This window comes from Mauremys mutica, chromosome 4 (assembly GCF_020497125.1).
Source record: "Mauremys mutica isolate MM-2020 ecotype Southern chromosome 4, ASM2049712v1, whole genome shotgun sequence".
Lineage (NCBI taxonomy): Eukaryota > Metazoa > Chordata > Testudines > Geoemydidae > Mauremys > Mauremys mutica.
Genome location: NC_059075.1, coordinates 60,497,942 through 60,517,281, shown reverse-complemented (window position 1 = coordinate 60,517,281; position 19,340 = coordinate 60,497,942). Strand labels below are relative to the sequence as shown.

At 43.1% G+C, this 19,340-nt stretch overlaps 1 protein-coding gene across 2 annotated transcripts in view; it reads left to right on the top strand.

Moving 5' to 3' along the window:
- Positions 1 to 19,340, top strand: part of RMDN3 (regulator of microtubule dynamics 3) — a 63,164-nt gene that overhangs the window by 9,720 nt on the left and 34,104 nt on the right. For both annotated transcript variants that reach the window (XM_045012510.1, XM_045012511.1), the window contains exons 5-7: positions 12,435 to 12,702; positions 13,277 to 13,379; positions 14,330 to 14,390. In XM_045012510.1, the coding sequence (XP_044868445.1) occupies positions 12,435 to 12,702; positions 13,277 to 13,379; positions 14,330 to 14,390 (432 nt within the window). The remainder of the gene's footprint in view (positions 1 to 12,434; positions 12,703 to 13,276; positions 13,380 to 14,329; positions 14,391 to 19,340) is intronic.

Below are 19,340 nucleotides of genomic sequence, written 5' to 3'. Positions count from 1 at the left end.
TTCTATATCATAGATGGGATGTTTCAATAGATGCATTTTTTTCCCTGTCCTTCTTGCATGAAACCTAGCTGTTTTCTTTAAAAAGATAGAAGTTTCAGATACTACACCTGCCCCTGAGTCCTCCTACCAAGAATTGTAATTTTGCTACAACATTTTATAATTTAAAAAACAAAAAATTATCCTCTCCAGTTCCTGTTTGATAAACAGTCAGAGTGAGATGTGACAATTTATATGCCATTGCAGGCAAACTAGCAAAGAAATTATGACAGGGCTGGAGGAAAATAAATATTCCAGTTGGCTCTAGTTATAATTGTGGAGTATGGTGTTCTTTGAATTGTAATTCAAGAGAGGTGCTCTAGTTAGGGGAAGGCAACTTTCACTGAGAGTTTGAGCAGCAGGGCTCCATTTAACGCAAACCTATGAAATCTACTGTAGTTTGAATTAGAACTGGCAGTTAGGTACAGCTGGGAGCAAGAACCCACTGTTGAGGGTGAAGCTGAGCTCACTGACTAAAAGGTGATTGGAATAAGCCTTTGGCTAGGAGATGGGTACTATAATTCTAAATGTGACATTCTGGGAGAGAGTATATGTAAATCTGGTTTACACTAACAAATCATTTGGGGTCAGAGTGGCAAAGAACAGCAGCAACTGTCAGGCCATAAACCAAAATTACTTTGAAGTAATATTTTCTAAAAGATTCTGAAATTAAAAGGAAGTTAAACAGAATACAACACCTCTAATTCTACATTATAAAATTAGGTCAATTTTATAGAAGTCGATTTTTTTAGAAATTGATTAGATACAATCGATTGTGTGTACCCACTAAGTGCATTAAGTCGGCGGTGTGCGTCCACAGTACCGAGGTTAGCGTCAACTTTCATAGCGTTGTACTGTGATAGCTATCCCACAGTTCCCGCAGTCTCCGCCTCCCATTGGAATTTTGGGTTGAGCTCCCAATGCCTGATGGGGCAAAAACATTGTCGTGGGTGGTTCTGAGTACATGTCGTCAGGCCCCCCTTTCTCCGTGAAAGCAATGGCAAAAAATTGTTTCTCGCCTTTTTTCCTGGGTGACCTGTGCAGACAACATAGCATGGCAAGCATGGAGCCCGCTCAGCTCACTGTCACCGTATGTCTCCTCGGTGCTGCTGGCAGACGCAGTACTGCAGTGCTATACAGCAGCATCCCCTTGCCTTGCCTTGTGGATGGCAGATGGTGCAATATGACTGCTAGCCGTCGTCGTCATCCCGTGGGTGCTCCTGGCTGGCCTCGGTGAGGTCGGTCGGGGCGCCTGGACATGACTGGAATGACTCCAGGTCATTCTCTTCTTTAAGTTTCGTTCAATGGAAACTCAGTCCTGCCTGGAATTTCATGCCAGCTGGAGGCTTCTGCCTCAGGCTGCTCTCCCAGTTGGCAGCACCGCGCAGTCGCACCTACCCCAGCTTACCCCTTGCTCCCATGGCTCATAAAGCCTGGACAGTAGTAAGGAGCAGTTCAACTATAAGCTGAGCAAGTGCATAATGGTGGTAGAATGTGTCTTTGGATGTTTAAAAACTCGCTAGCGCAGTTTACTGACTCGATTAGACCTCAGCGAAACCAATATTCCCATTGTTATTACTGCTTGCTGTGTGCTCCACAATATCTGTGAGAGTAAGGGGGAGACGTTTATGGTGGGGTGGGAGGTTGAGGCAAATCGCCTGGCTGCTGATTACGCGCAGCCCGACACCAGGGTGGTTAGAAGAGCACAGCAGGGTATGGGGTGCATTAGAGAAGCTTTGAAAACCAGTTTCATGACTGGCCAGGCTACGGTGTGAAAGTTCTGTTTGTTTCTCCTTGATAAAAACACGCCCCCTTGGCTCACTGTACTTCCCTGTAAGCCAACCGCCCTCCCCTCCCCTCCCCTTCCCGCTTTGATCTCCGCTTGCAGAGGTAATAGTCGTTGTTGTTTCAAATTCATGCATTCTTTATTTATTCGTCACACAAATAGGGGGATAACTGCCAAGGTAGCCCGGGAGGGGTGGGGGAGGAGGGAAGCACAGGGGTGGGGTAGTTGTAGGGGCACGCCCTAGGATGGCATGCAGCTCATCATAGAAGCGGCACGTCTCCCGGAGCGGCCGTTTGTCTCTCAGGTTCTTTGGTAGGCTTCACGTGGCACTGCTGTGGGTCCCTGTTATAACCTTTGTCCTTCACGGCCTTGGAGATTTTTTTTCAAATATTCTGGCATTTCATCTTTTGGAATGGAGTTCGGATAGCACGGATTAGTCTCCCCATACAGCGATCAGATGCTGCACCTCCCGTTTGGTCCATGCTGGAGCTCTTTTGTGATTCTGGGACTCCATGGTCACCTGTGTGGATGAGCTCTGCATGGTCACCTGTGCTGATCAACTTGCTAGGCTGGCCAAATAGGAAATTAAATTCAAAAGTTTGCAGGGCTTTTCCTGTCTACCTGGTCAGTGCATCAGAGTTGAGAGTTCTGTCCAGAGCAGTCACAATGGAGCACTCTGGGATAGCTCCCCGAGGCAAATACGGTCGAATTGCATCCCCACTACCCCGAATTCGACCCAGCAGGGTCGATTTCAGCACTAATCCCCTCGTAAGAGAGGAGTACAAAAATCGATTTTAATAGCCCTTTAAGTCGACAAAAATGGCTTCGTCGTGTGGACGGCTGCAGGGTTAAATTGATCTAACGCTGCTAAATTCGACCTAAACTCGTAGTGTAGACCAGGGCTAAGACTATGTAAAACCTCATTTTGTTAGGGTCATGCTTACGCGTTTGTCATTTTATTTAGGTTCTTACCATACCTATCCTTTTACTATCTGAGTACCATAAGTCACCTGATGCTTTATAAGTAGGATGCCTACTGGGTGCACATGCCTCTGGTCAAGAGGACGACAGTCTTCTCTTTCCTGCCTTTTTTCTTTTTTCTTAAAGTCGATAGATTAAGAAGGGCATGAAGCAGATTCTCTGTCAGTATTTTCTCATGGAAAGGCAAATGATACGTCTTTTAGACTGAGGGTTCCAAATTACCGTGTCTGTTTTCTCAGTTTCACTTGTGGGTCTTAATGAATCTTCAAATAATTATGCCAGTGCATATAACTAGCATGTTGCCTCTGCCTGCTGATAATGGGTGGACCAACTTGTAAAGTGTGTGTGGCTGCATGGAGGAAGAAAACTGAAAGTTTCTCTCTCTTCCTACAGTGTTTGTCTTAAGCTGATGGTAAAACTCTTACAGGTTCTCCATATTTTGTGAGATCTTTCCTTAGAGGAGGAATTTGAGCTGATCTCATTGTCGTTTTTTAACCCCCTGCAAATGATATATGATAACTAATGTGCTTCAAAGTGACTAAAGAATAGTTCCACAACAATTCTGTTTTATTTAAGAAAAAAGGCAATTATTGACCTAACAGGATGTTGTTTACAGCATCTTGGAATTTGGAATATGCTTTCTTGGGATTCCCATGCTTATTCTACAGAGGTGTAAGATTTGTTTGGGCTTTTTGGCTTTGGCAAAACAGAAAACATAACTCCTAAGAGACATTGAGGAATGTACTAAAATAACAAAGCAAGAAAAGCTGTCTGAACAGAACAGAGAATCATTTGTAGGACATAGAAATGACGGAGATGTTTCCAGCTGCAGAGATATTGAGAACATTTTACAGCTTGTCCTCTCAATCTTGTTTTGATGAAGATGGTGTTCCTTTCAGATAAAACATGTAAGCTTATATGATTCAGAGAAACTTTTTTTACTTGTACAGGCTATTCAGAGTGATTAAAATCCAGTTATAAATACTTCCACAGGTTTGATCATCCTTCTAGTAAGGCCACTTGTATTCTCAGCAAAAGACAGATTTGGAACAGTCTCAGTGAACAACTGCTGTCCGTATACTGTTGTAACACCATCCTCACCATGGTGCTAATTATTGAACCATTTTTTGATCACTTTTGACTGTAGCCTCTTGATTAATTTAAAACCTTCCCTCCCAAACTATTAATCTTTTATGTGCTCGCTCACCTTGATTGACACAGCACAGTTAGTTATAACTGAGGGTACGTCTTCACTACCCGCCGTATCGGCGGGTAGCAATTGATTTCTCGGGGATCGATATATCGCGTCTCATCTAGACGCGATATATCGATCCCCGAACGCACTCCTGTCGACTCCGTAACTCCACCAACCCGAACGGCGGTAGTGGAGTCGACATGGGGAGCCGCGGACATCAATCCCGCGCTGTGAGGACGGTAGGTAAATCGATATAAGATACTTCGACTTCAGCTACGTTATTCACGTAGCTGAAGTTGCGTATCTTATATCGATTTTCCCCCGTAGTCTAGACCTGCCCAGAATTGCTGTCTCCAAGTATTTGAAATGCCCTGTTTTTTCTTTAATACTGAAAGCTAAGAGGTTTTACTGAACAGCTTGCATATGTTGTTTAATGGGTTTTGTAGGGTGATTTGTAACTTTTTGAAACAAGTCACATATGTCTGTTTTTTCTGAAGTGAAAGGTTGTCAGTAAGCCCCAAATATTTGTGGCTAATTCCTGTTAGTTGTAGGCTATGTACTGGATCCTAACTGCAAGGGAAATGTAATTGTTTGTTTTGTGAGAGAATGACATTATGGAATTTAAGGGGACAGATGAAAAAAAATTTCTTATTACCGGTATACAAATAATACTTTAATATAAATAAAATAAAGTATTTCACCAGTTATGCTCATCACTTCTTACATTTTTCTTGACTTTGGTCGATGACAAGAGACTAGTCAGTTTCATTTTAGTCTACTTCACTTTGCGAATTTCAAGGGCTTTGTTTGCAGGATACTGTGTAGACACTTATCTGCACTCACAGCTTGCATTGTTGGCAGCATATTGGTAGACCATGTCACTTAACCATCCACTCTACCAGCACAGAGAAATGTTCAGTCCTTCCCACTGTAGAGAGATCTGTACAGTCTTCAGTCCAACTTACAAAAGTGTGTTTAAAAGTTAAAGAATGCTTCTACTTAATTAAAAATGGAAATATTTACTCCATTTGTTTTAACAAAAGTCTTCAAGGTTTATAAAACCTAAACTTTGGGCCACATTTGACCTTACAGCATTTTTCTGAAGCTGACATCAACAAATAATGTCTTTTAAGATTTCAGGTTAACAAAGTGTATAGACTTAAAATTACAACTTTAAAACAAAAGTGTCTATCTCATCCATTTATGAACAAGAATATGAAAAGGTGCCAGCTCCCCCTGAAACCATTGACTTAGAGTAAAGGGGAGCAGGCGCAGGCCTATGGTAGTAATATTTCCACAGGAACAAAACCAGCATCCATCATCTTACCTACCACTCAAAGTATTTTCAAAAGGCTTTGTTTGACTGTCAGGTATTCCTTTATATGTGCATTCTACTCCCCTTCCATACTACCATAAATTTATAACCATATGGGTCCACATTTGCTCTAAAATGTCAATGATACTCAACTTTGTTCTAGAATCATACCTATTTTTTTGCTTGCCAGTTAGGAACTGAATTCAAGTCCCTGCAATATTTCTCTGCAATAGCTGGGAGTACCTACAGCAGGATAGAGTATTCATTTCTCTCTTTATTTGTGTAAAGGATCTTCAACTATCACAGAAAAAAATCAACCCTAAATCTAGAGCTTGAAATGCTGAAAGCTTTTCAGTTCATCTCATAAAATAGTAGAACAAGACAGATTACACAGCCATGTCATTCACCTGACAATAGTTTGAAAACATTAAAAACAATTGGCTAATGGGGGAGTTACTGAGTAACTGATTCATGGAGGGTCAAAACTGAGATTCTGGTAAGAGGAAGATTTAGATTAAAGGAATTTGGCTAAACAACACTTTACTCTGTGTAACTGGTTCTGAAAAAGTCCTTGTGTTACAGAAGTTCTGTATGTAACAACAGATGTATTAAGTCTTCATTGTCACAAGTTACTGGCATCTTTTAGAAGATGTAAAGGTCAATTCCAGAACCCAACAAGCACAGTAGATAGTGGCTTTTTGAGATGTTGGTCTAGTGCTGTTAAAGAGGCATTGACTAATAAAGAGAATTGCAATGGATTAAAAGGTAGAGCTCCTAGTATTTACAGGTTGCAGTAAAGAGATCCTCTGTTAGAGGAAACAGCTTGATGTCATTGGGCTGTCTCAGCCAGCAATATTCTGTTACCATGAGATAGGGCAGTACAGACTTGTTGCAGGACTGTTGGGCTTACTCCTGTCTTTCATGGTGGCTTTTAAATTACTAATAAGTATTCAGTTGAAGCTTGGTGATTGACTGTAGTACTGATCTAATAACAAATTCTTGCAGCTGGGTAAAATCTGGGGATAGCTCAGTGGTTTGAGCATGGGCCTGCTAAACCCAGGGTTGTGAGTTCAATCCTTGAGGGGGCCACTTAGGGATCTGGGGCAAAATCAGTACTTGGTCCTGCTACTGAAGTCAGGGCTGGACTCGATGACCATTCAGGGTTCCTTCCAGTTCTAGGAGATAGGATAACATATCAAACAGAGGAAGACTAGCAAAAGGATAAGTGTCAGGATAAGACTTTTAAACTTGAGAATCACCATAGCAAGTTAAAACCTTTGAACTTGGCTAACCTACTTTCTCAGTTATCTCCAAGCTTTTTCCTCATTTGTATTAAAGTTCCATAGTGAAGGTTGAAACTAGCTTTCCATTATAAACTTGTTTTGTCTCTCCTTTCTTCCTCACTCCCCCACTTCCTTTTTAAAATCCAAAATCTGTAGTTTAGATGTAAGTCAGGGAATGCCTTTAATGTGACACCTTAAAAATGGGTGCTCAGGAGAGTTCAGAAAGTTGAGACTTTTTGCCTTTTTAGAACGGCTAATAAAATTTAGTTTACTGGGTCCCCTAGCTGAAAATTAGCACCCAAGACCAAAACATATATTTGATTACAAATTAAAGTCAAATAGCTTTACATGTTGCTGTGAAATGTATGTTTTAGCACGCTTGATATAAGACAGGGGTTGGCAACCTTTCAGCAGTGGTGTGCTGAGTCTTCATGTATACACTCTAATTTAAGGCTTTGCATGCCGGTAATACATTTTAACGTTTTTTAGAAGGTCTCTCTATAAGTTTATAATATATAATCAAACTACAGTTATATGTAAAGTAAACAAGATTTTCAAAATGTTTCAGAAGCTTTATTTAAAATTAAATTAAAATGCAGATCTTATCAGTTTAGTGTGATCCTTGCCCTCGCTTTCCCTTGCTGAGTTTTCCAATGTCTGGCACGTATTTGGATACTTTAAGCTGCACACAGGCTTCTGAGTGATCAGTTGTTAACCAGCTGGAACCCCAGATCGGCAGCTGAGGTGAGTGGAGCTGGTAGGGCTGAGCAGGGCCGGAGGCCTGGACCCTGTCTGGCAGGGGGCCTGCGCTGGAACTCCAACTGGAAGCAAGGTGAGTGGGGCTGTGGCACGAACCCCGGCTGGCAAGGAGCCAGAGCCGGAACCCCAGAGCAGCAGCAGGCTGAGCGGGTCAGCCCTCCCAGCTCTGGGGTTTTGGCGGTGGGCTCCTGCCAGCCAGGGTCTCAGCCTGCTGCCAGCGTGGGGTTCCTTCACCCAGGCCAGCAGCGGGCGCTGAGTGGGACCAGTGGCGGGACCCTGGCTGGCAAGGGGCCAGCAGCGGGAACCCCAGAGCAGCGCTCAGCCTGCTCCACTCTGGGGTTTTGGCCGCCGGCTCCTGCCAGCCGGGGTCTCAGACTGCTGTCACCCTGGGGTTCCTTCACCCAGGCCAGCAGCGGGCACTGAGTGGGACCGGTGGTGGGACCCCGCGTGCCATCAAAAATCGGCTTGCATGCCACCTTTGGCACACGTGCCATAGGTTGCCGACCCCTGATATATCAAAGGGATGCTGAGAAAGTAAATTTTAAGCTTTTTCTCCAATAGAGTTCAAATTGTCTCTTGATTATTAGAGAGTAAAGATGATTTTTCAGCCAAAAGTTTGAGAGACGCCCACAAGCCTCCAAAGACTTAGCCGTGATGCTCCTCTACAGCAGACCTTAAGAGGGCCACCAAGTGGGGAGAGGCCCCTCTGATCTCCAGTATTGCTAACACTTGTGATTTTATTGTGAGTCTTATGTTTAATAGGTGTTTTTCGTAATTCCCCAGGTCCTGAAATCATGTTGTGATAATCACAGCTTTTGTTTAGCCTCTTCACCTAAGTTTCTAGCCCTCATGGTTGCAGAGAGAAGTTTGAAAATGTGAAGCTCAAAGCAGATTTTTTTTTTTTTAAATTTAAATTTGACTGTTAAGCTAGTCTCATGATTTTGGGGGGCATGGCTCTTGGCATTGGCAATAGTGTATCTTCACACTGCCAGCTGTCATCCAGTTCCCACTTGCTGTGTCCCTTCTGACATCTGTGGAAAGGGAGCACTGCTCCTGCAAAGCAGACTGTAGCAGATATGCCAATGGGAGAGGGGTTGAGCTGGGAGAGTAGGGAGTTTGTGTGAGAGGATAAGAAATTGGGGCATTCTCTATATTCTCATTTGCACTCCCTCCCTGTGAACCAGTTATAAGGATTTGGAAGTCAGCTTCTGTGTTTCATTGCTTCTTTGCAATTCCTTAGTTTGTTTAAATATATTTTAAACAGTTCAGACCAGTAGCATGTCAGTAATTTAAAACTTTGCAGACAGCTTTGAGAGTCACTGTAATGAATTAATGGATAAGCAATCCTGGCCTAATATAAAACAAGTTTGTTGTACTAAACTGAAGATTCCATGTTACTTATGCCTCCAGTATTAATCCTATATAGCAGGAGTAGGCAACCTATGGCACAGGTGCCAAAGGCGGCACGCAAGCTGATTTTCAGTGGCACTCACGTTGCCTGGGTCCTGGCCACCGGTCTGGGGCCTCTGCATTTTAATTTAATTTTAAATGAAGCTTCTTAAACATTTTAAAAAGCTTATTTACTTTACATACAACAATAGTTTTGTTATATATTATAGACTTGTAGAAAGAGACCTTTTAAAAACGTTAAAATGTATTACTGGCACGTGGAACCTTAATTAGAGTGAATAAATGAAGGCTTGGCATACCACTTCTGAAAGGTTGCCAACCCCTGCTATATAGCTTTGTATGGTAGCCACTCGAGAACTGACTTGTAAATTTCTGCATTAGCACACATTATCCTCAGATTCCTGCAATATATTTTTTTTTTTGGCAGTTGCTTTCTTTTGCCTTTTGATGAAATCTTACAAAACTACTCCTGCTGCTATTTATAATCCAAACAGGCATCAGTAGCTCCTCATGGTTCACTTCCAGATGACCCAAATTGTTCCAGGCTATCAGCAGCAAGAAGTCTTGGATTGTGGTGTGGAAGTTAATTGTCTTGCATTGCTTTGGCACTGTGAGGGGCAGACAAGTCCACTGGGGCCTTTTTCTTTTTTTGCATGCTTATTAGCACCAAATAGCTTGTTGTTAATTTAGGAAATGTGCCAGCTAGGAACTTTCATATATTAATGCGTTTAAGAACTCACTGTCTTCTGTCCTAAAACAGGATAAAAACACTTAAATCTCTTGGTCTTTTTGAATACTTTTGTTTTTATTGAATTACATTCAGCACCATTTCTTTTTTAAACTCATACATGAGCCATCTCAGTAGAGCGAGTGTATCTGGATGAGAGGAAAATGTATACATCATGAGCCATCACTGAATGGTAATTATCTTTCTATAAAAACAAGAACAAAAATTGACAGTGTTTTGAAATGATGATTTTTAGACCTTGTACTTTGATTGTGCTTCAGGATAAAAAGTCTTTTTCAACCTAGATACACAAATCATTGAGTCCAGACTGGCAGCATTTTAAAGGTAATGTGGCATGGCAGCTGTTTATCTGCCCACACCAATGCTGCACAGCAGTGTAGGACAGGGAATGAAGAATAGCATGCTAAATTGGAACTGCAGCATTAATTAAGGGAGACTGAGCAGTTACATTTTAACAGGATTTGACTAGGGAACCAAAGTTTGTATCATTATTCTTATGGAAGTGCCGCAAGATGTTTAACAAGTGGTCAATACCTTAGGTTTTACAACTTGCACAAAATATGGCAACACCTCTAGTACAGCATGTCCTGCACCATGCTGATTCATTGCTTCACTATGGATTCAGAGGGAAGAAAATCTACTGAATCTGCAACATAATGACTAGGTGTTTTTAGAGGCGTCTCATCCACATAATGACCAGACAACACTGCTTAGCCTGAGATTTGGTTTAAGTACCTGGTAGTGTACAGTTCATGATGATTTAGAGAGAGTGATGGGGCTGGTGTGGTGTCTGCCCTCTGAGTTGACAGTATTTGTTGGCTCTCTACCAAGGAGAGAGTGAGTTCAGGGATCCAACTGTACTCCTTATGACTCCTGGAGAAACAGTACTTTGGTAGTCGGGAGTACTTCTTTTCATCTGTATTTGGCACAATTACTATCCACATTTGTCTTAGATGTGTATGTTGGTACATGCCTTCAGTCTCTAGATTTGATAACACTAACGTTCCCTGTTTGAGGCTGTCCTTGGAGAACACTTGGACTCTTCAGCTGGTGCAAAACGTGATGATCTGATTGCTTAACATAGCTGACGGTAGGTAAAGGTACGTTTTAGTCACGGGTATTTTTAGTAAAAGTCATGGACAGGTCACTGGCAGTAAACAAATTCACGGCCTGTGGCTTGTCCATGACTTTTACTATAATACCCCTAACTAAAACTTGGGGGGGGGGACAGGCGGTCTGAGGGCACTATGGGTGCTGGGGAAGGTGGTCCGGGACCCCTACTGGTGTTGGGATGGGGGGGTGTTGGCAGGGCTGGCAGGGGCTCCCTATCCGTTTCCATGTGTCCCTGCAGCTCCTAGGGTGGGAACTGCAGCCAATGGGAGCTGCAAGGGCAGGGCCTGTGGATGTGGGCAGCGTGCGGGAGTCCCCTGGCCCCTCTGCCTAAGAGCTGCAAGGCCATGCCAGTGGGAGCCAGGGAGCCCCCCAATCCTGAGTCCCGCTGACCCTAGCCCTGAGCCCCCTCCCACACACCCAAACTGTTGCTGTGGGTCCAGTGGCTGCCTGTCTCAACTTCCATGACAGACTCGCAGCCTTAACCATAGGGAGCGTGTTACGCTTGTGTCCCATAGGCTGCAGTGGTTTCCTGCTTGCTTCTGATGCAATTCAGGCATTGAGCTTTTAAAGTTACACATGGTTTGGGTCTTAGTTACATCTGGTTAATCTTCCTTTTCATAGCTGTAACAATTGCAGTCAGGGTCTGTAGTTAAATGTCATGGGGCTCATGGCAGGCTGCTTGCAGCAGAGGGCCCTCTCCTTTGGAACTTGCTTCCCTCATTAGTCCAATGAAGCCTGAAATTAAAACAGAACATTCTTAAACAATGAGGTCTAACTTAGTTCTTCCTCCTCCGTTCAGAGCTCCCATGTGAGTTAGAGAAGGGGCACGTTAGGCTAAGCTGCTTTTTTTTTTTTTTTGAAGAGGGGTCTTTCTAAAGTTAAGCTTCAGAACGCATATTTCATACCTTAATAAGTGACCTGACTTCAATGAGAGCTTCTGGTATTTAGTTTTTTTTTAAAATCAGGCCACCTATTTAGGTGCCTGAACATAATTTTGCAAATTTAACTTTAGACAATCCCTTATGGAAAATCTTGGTCTGAGTCGTACTCTGTCTAATCTGGGCCGCTTTATTGTTAATCATTGTCTGCCATAGATATCATGTCTTTACATGGCTCAGCTGCTACTCCTTAATTTCTTTTTATACATGTGCAGTGATTTTGATCACTCACCCACTGTTTTCACACCTTTTTCCCCCCCATCAGCTCGAACAAGCTGTTTCATACTTAGTGCTCAGACAGTCTTGATCAAAATACTAATCTTGCCAAGAAAGCTATCTGTGTTTGAAATTCTCTAGAACAGACCAAAAACCTCAAGCTGTATCTCCCACCCAGATGAGTCTGTTAAACTTCCTACTGCAGTATCTGATGTATAATGTGTAATTTCCCAAGTGATTTGCCCTGCTGGTTCTGTTCTGTGTATGCTTTTTGTAGGCTTTAAAGCTAAATGGTCTAAAAAGGCTCTCATGAGGCCAGCTGGATGCAGACTCCTGTGTCTTGACTTCCATGCTACCTTCCTTGTGAATTTATTTTCTTCACCCCTTTTGTATTTGTCTGTACTACATGGGAATAGTTGAAAGATGCATAACTGCAGAGATTTAAAACTAGACTGCACAAAATTCTGGAGAATACAGCGTAGAGAAAACACTTCTGCACTAGAGAAGGTTGGGCCTAGGACATCTATTAGTCCAGCTCCTGTCTCTCTGATTTGTTTTTAAATATTTTCTCTTGGTTTGTAAACTGTTTGCCCTGCATCTTGTTTTGAGTACATGTGATGTCATTTAATTCTATATATTAATTTTTACTGAAAGGTACACCACAGCCAATGCAGAGTCTGACTATGACCGGGAGTCAGAGAGAGAGAGTGAGGAAGGGGAAGATGAAGTGAGCTGTGAGACAGTGAAGACTGCACGGAGGGATTCACTGGACCTAGTCAATGAGGATGAAACTGTTTTGGTCTTTGACTCTACAGTGGAGGAGGAATTTGGTCAGCTGCTGCAGCAGGCTGACCAGCTGCATAGTGGGAATAACCAGGAGAAGAGGGAAGGATTCCAGCTGCTGCTTAACAATAAACTGGTGGTAAAGTTCGTTTTAATTTCCCAGCAAAATTGTGTGTTCGGCTAACAGGGAAAGATGAAATTGGGCTTTTAGTTATCATTCTGCGAGACCTAGTCCATGCTACAAATGTAATGGAGTCAATGGACCTGGTCATAATGGCTTAGAAGTGTAATGTAGATGTTACCTAACAAAACTAAACCCCTGACAATCCAATGACTTTCTTAAATGTGCCCTCTTGCATCCTGTCAGTAGTACAAATCTAAACAGTATTGTAAATGGTGATGAGATAAGTTAGACCTCTTCTAATCTTCTTTGAATTGTGGGCTTAGTTGCAAATTTGGACTTTCATTTTACTCTTTTTGTACTTCTGCTGGAGTTCTTGTTGGTTTGGGCCCATTTACGTTTTTTTCAAAGGGTTTTTTTATATATGTTTACTCTATGTAGCTATATATATATATATATATATATATATATATATATATACATACTGCCTGTTACTGCTGCCATTTGACGGTCTTCTTCCTTATATCTTTGTACCAGTGGAAGAAAGGGGCTCTCTAACAGGTGATCTGAAATACTTATGTTCTGTCTGCAGTATGGAGACCGGCAAGATTTCCTTTGGCGCCTGGCTCGAGCATACAGTGATCTGTATGAAATCACAGAGGATGCAGATGAAAAGAAATCATATGCTTCTGATGGTAAGAAAAAGTGTGTGTTTGTGAGGCAGCTCAGTGTAGTATTTTTATTGGATAAACTTTTTTTTACTGTATCTTGTTTAAAAGATCTCGTGTTACTAATGCAAATTTTAAAAATACAATTTTCCTGTCCGTTTACTTGATCAGTTTCACTACTTCTCATTCACTAGTTCAGATGCAGTTTGTTTTGGGTTTTAACATTATAAAGGACTTGAAATAAAACCAGGAGACTTTAATTAACACTTCTGCTCCTATCAGCTTTTGGAAATCACATCCCCTTTTTAATTTAACCTAAGCTTTAAAACTGAATTGCCTGAGCAGTCCCTTTCAGAAATGTGTAAAGCAGTCATTTCAGGCAATCATTTTCAGACCTTTTGCATGTATATAGTCCTTTCTGATGGCTTGCAAAGTTTCCACATTTTGGGAACACAAACACATGGAGCAGAGAGAGGAGAGAGCGCCATTAAATAGTGTGTGTGTAGGGGGGAGGGAGGTGCCCAGTATCACTGCAAGATATGCAGCTGGTAGTGAGTGGAAGAGCAACTGTCCATCTCAACAGACAGTGGTGTAAGCACCAAAGCACCCTTGAGGCTTGTTGCTCTTTCTTTTTTGCTCTCTGCTTTTTGCTCTTTCTCAGCCACCTCTTTTCAGCCTCTTTGACTCCCTGGTGCAGTGTAGCCTGTTGCTAGCTGCAAGCTCTCAGCTTACAGTGTCGATGCTGAAAATGTCCTTGAACCTGATCTTAGGTCAGCCCAGCGGCCTTGGAGCATCCGTGAGGTCTCCATACAGGCGATCTTTTGGAATGTCTCAAGCTAAATATACTAGGTGACTAACAAATGTTTAACTTCTTTATATTTTCCTGTCACTGTAGAGACCCTAGCACTTCGGGAGGTAGGTATTCAGAGAAATTCAGTAACTTTCACTCTTGCTAAATCAGTGCTTTCTGTCTGCAGGGAAAGAAGAGGCAGAGGCAGCTCTACAGAAAGGGGATCAAAGTGCTGAGGGTCACCAGTGGTATGTAACTTTCTACTGTATGGGAGAAGAATAAGGGAGGTTAAAGGTCATATTAAGAATTAGGCTTTATCACAGTCTACTCAGTAGACAAGTTTGTTTCTTACCTTAAATATACATTATTGAATCTATGCTTTTCCTAACAGACTTTATTTTAGTTTCTTTTCCTTGTTAGTAGACATGAATAAGCGACAGACAATACTGGTTACAATTATCAAGATATATATTTTTTTTAATTTGGATCATGACAACTAATTAAGAACTTGGTTCTGAGGGGAGATGACCTGGAGGAATTCTTGAACAGAAGATGGCGGTAGCTATGATAATGTGTGTTCTTTAGTTTCTGAGAAACTGATTGTATCAAGCTCTTATGAGCCTGCATCTCATAGCTTAATGAGCTTCATCAAGGATGGTAAAAGATCAGCTTATAGATGAGTCTTGCAGAAAGGGGCTTCTAGCAAGGAGAAATTGAGATGCAGAGTTCAGTGCATTCAGGTAGTTTTTAAGCATTTTAAATTTGGGGACTAAAACTGTTCTAAAAGGATTCCCTTTGAGTTATTAAACTGATCTCTGGAAATCCTAATTATATCTTGTAACTGTGTGTATTGTGAGAATATGAGGGTGAAATGGAGGAAAGTTTGTTCTAGCATTGAGTGTTTTTTCTTAGGTCAGCTGAAGTTTTTCTTTTCAAATGACAAGAAAATAAGGAATTTGTAAATGGCTCTGCCAAAACAAATATTATATTCTATTAATGGAGCAATCTTTCTTGCTGTATCTGATGTCTCCTCAGCATAATTTCTCTCCTGTGGCCAGTGAGACATATTGTGGTTGGTGATCTCACACTCACTGGGTCATAGTCCCACAAGCAGTTCTTTCAGTTAATAACGATGAATGATGTTCATGTAAGAACGATGATCGAGTGGTTAGTACGTTAGTCTGAGATTTGGGAGTCCTGGCTGAATTCCCTGCTTGCCCAAGGTCACACAAGAAGTCTGTAGAAGGTCACTTCTGTCTCTCTGTGCCTTAGTTCTCCAACTGTAAAATGGGGATAATGGTACTCCCCTACCTTACAGCGATGTTGTAAGGATAAGTACATTAAGGATTGTGAGATGCTCAGATACTGTGGTAACGGGCTGGATTGAAGTAGCTAGGAGAGACCTCATGAAAGAGCTTGGCTCAGAAATGAGCTGAACTTTATTGATGATCCTTTTTGTTTTCTGTGTGCCCTGGGAAAATGACTACTTATGTATCCTGCTGTTCAATGCCAGATTTACTATAGCGCCGGGCCCACGCTTCAAAGGGGCCCTGGCACAGCCTCTCTTCTCCGCAAAGCTTGGTGCTGCTGTGCCCGGGGCTCTGTCCTGCTGTTGCACTGCACCTGGGAGCAAAGCTCCCCCTTCTCCGCCTCTTCCCCTCACTATGTTGTGTACTCGCCCCTCCTTCTCTCACTCTCTCCCTGCTCGTGATCAGCTGTTTGTGGGTGGTGAGGGGGGAAGCAGCAGTCGCCGCCTGGACCCCGGGCAAGGTGAGTCTGCTTCTCTGGAAGGAAACAATATTTATACAGGCTGCCCCCTTTTCCCAGATCTTCGTCGCTGTCCTCCTGCTGCTGCGACCCCTGCCTGGGCTGGGGCCCCCTCTCCCCCTCAGCTCCCCCCTCCCACTTCCCCACTCCTTGCCCCTGGTGCCCCCTCCTTGCGCCAACTCCTAACGGGGGCGAGGGACCTTGCACAGCAGCACCCGTGTCCTTTCTCCCAGCTCCAGCCTGGGCTAGAGTAGCAGCCATGCTGTCCCTCCAAGTCCTGGTGGCTTAACACTAGTGAGGGAAATGCACATTTCAACAGCAGCTGCTGTCCCATCAAGTGTTCAGGCACTTAACACTGCACCCCCACCTTTACTCATCCCCCCCCCCCCCCGCTATAACGGGGAGAGTGGTAAAGAGATATTGCATCACCAGCACTCACAAGTTTTCTTTAGCTGAAAGAGGTCACAGGACTTTGCAAAAAGAGAGAAGTGCCCGGTTTTCTCCTCAAAAGGATAATTACTAAAGGCAAAGTGGTGCTATATTTTGTGAAGGAGGCCGTGAAAAATTCAGTCCTCTACCCCATCTGTTCCTTAGCGTTGAACATTTAATGTCTTTCGGGAGAGAGAGGAGGAAGTGGAGAAGAGGTGGGGGCAGGGCCTTGGGAAAGGGGGGTGGAATCAGGGCATACCCCCTCCAGCCCCCTGCTGTGAACCGCTCAGGGCAGGGAGCTGGGAGCACCCCCAGCCCACCCCCCAGCCCTGACCCCTGCACCCTCCTCACAAACTCCTAGCCCCCTGCCCTGACTCCTGCACCCCCCCACATCCCCACCCTGAGCACCAAACAGGTGCTCCTGCACCCTCCCCCCACATTCCCACCTGCACACCTCGCACCGAATGGGAGCTGCCCCAGGTAAGCGCTCCACACCCCAACCTCCTGCCCCAACCCTGAGCCCCCTCCCACATTCTAGTTCCTGGCCAGACCCCACACCCCAACCCCCAGCCTCCTCCTGCACCCTAACTCCCTCCCAGACCCTGCACCCCCACCCTCAGCTCAGTGCAGAGAGAGGCAAAGAGAATGGGCTAGAACCAGGGAGAAGGTAGGTACCCGCTCTATGTGAGCAGGGGTGGAGGGGGATCCTGTTTACCCCCTCCCCAGCCCTGCTACACTTGCAGTTTACTCCCGGCCCCTCCCTTGCTCCAACGACCAACCCTAGCTCCTGCCCCACTGTGTTTTTGCCCCCAGCCCCTGCCTTGCTCCAATCAGCAGGGACTAATCCTCCCCCCATACCCCACTGTGCTCATCTCGCCCCGGCCCCTCCCTCGCTCCAGCTGGGGACCCCCTCCCTCCCCACCATGCCCAGCTGTCAGGGTGGATAAAAATCAATGACTTTAAATTAAAAAAATCTGTGTTTTTTTTAAATACCGGTAGGTTTTTTTCCCCCTAAAAAATCCAATCTAAAGATAGTTTTAATTAAGATTACATTATATCATGGAATAGGGATTATAAATTCTGATTCTATAGTATGAGATAATATATTCATGTAATGTTTATCGTTTCAGGGGGCAAGGCAAAGATGCCACATTTATTATAACAATTTGGTCTATAGCTACTAGCTAATACCTTAATTTTCTCTCTCTCTCTCTCTCTCTCTCTCTCTCTCTCTCACACACACACACACACACACACACACACACACACACACACACACACACACACACACACACACACACACACACACACACACACACACACACACACACACGTTCTGGTTTGTAGCTTGTGGCAGCTAACTGGCCAGGAAAGTCGGGCATAAGGAAGGGCTGGGTCTGCCCTCCCATGTTAGCAGCAGAATGTGAGAGAGTTTTCCTTCTCACTCATCCTTTTTTGTAGGTTTTAGTCTGAATCCAGAGTCTATAGGTCTTGCTGTGTCATGCTGCCTCTGGGTTCGGTGTGACTGATCATCCATCAATTGCAGATGTGACTTTCAGCCTTGGACCTGGCTTTGATCTTCCTTCTATTGTACCTTTGTTCTTTTCTTTTTAGGGTGGACTCTTCTTTTTTTTGCATCTTTAGCCGTTGGTGTTTGAACTCTGTTTCATCAGGACAGGCTGGCGCTGAAGGTTGATTCCATCGTCCATACATACCTCATTTACACATTTAAACTAATAAGATTACAGCAGGGCAAAAATGAAGGTTGCAGCAAGCTTACAAAATGGAGTTTGAATTACAATATGGCAAACAGTGAACAGAAGTAGGCAAGTGTAATGAATGGCAAACAATGAACAGACGTTACAATACTGAAACAGTGCAAGTCTCAGTGATTTAAGCAGGAATTGGATTGACAGTGAAATTTACAAGGGCAACTGGCTGAACAGTTATGGCTCTTAACAAGCATCTTCATCGTCAATTAGCCAGTTATTGGGGTAACCTGTTTTATAAATGACTGTTGTTTCATTTGTAAAACTTTACTTATGAAGTTACATTAATAAAGTGAACAATTAAACAATTTCATTCATCAGTTCTACAGGCTTAGGGACCCAATCTTATGGGATTCCACAAACTTCTGTATAGATTTAGGTTTAATTTTTCTATCTACCCAATGGGACTCAGTGCTCAGTCTAGAAGATACCATCAGAGATGCTTAGTTTTGTAGTTCTCAAACTGTGGATTTGTCTCCCCAGAGGTAACATGCTTGTTAACAGCAAAAAATGTTTTAAAATAAATAATTAATGTATAGAGGTGAGAAATAACAGACCTCAACTCTATTGTCCCTCTGCAAATTTGTGTACACAGGGTCAACCCCTTACCTCTCTCTAAAAGTGCAAAGTTTCAAAAAGTTCAGTGAATAGAAGATTGTTGGGGGCGGAATAGATCTGGACAAGGAGAAGTCTGGCGATAAATGTGAGAAGTGAGGGACATATTTTTGTTGTTAAAATATTATGTTTGCTGTTGAAGAGAAAAATCCAGAATATTTGTTATTGTTTTAGTTAAATCAATTTAAATATCTGTCTGGTGATGGTCTCCTCCTAATACAGCATGGCGAGAAAATCCTTCAAATATTAATGATTAACCTGTTGAATTGGAGATAGTTCACCTCCCAATGACTTCATAAATATCTGCTTCAGTTATCTTTCGTAAATGAAATAACCAAACATTCATTTTCTGATATAGCTGTAGAACTCATCTGAAAAGTTTTTCAAAATAAATCGCAGTTTAAAAATGTATAGTGTGTACTTTCTAAAAATGAAACCTAAATCTGAGTTGTGAAGAATGTTTTAAGGTTATAACAATCAGCAAGAATGGACTTTTATGTAGAAACCCATGATTAAATCAAGTCTTCCTAACTAGTGATTTAAATCAAATCCACCCTGCCTGCTGTGCTCTTGCCCCTGGCCTCTTCATTCCCCAGGGGGGCCCACAAATATGTTTGG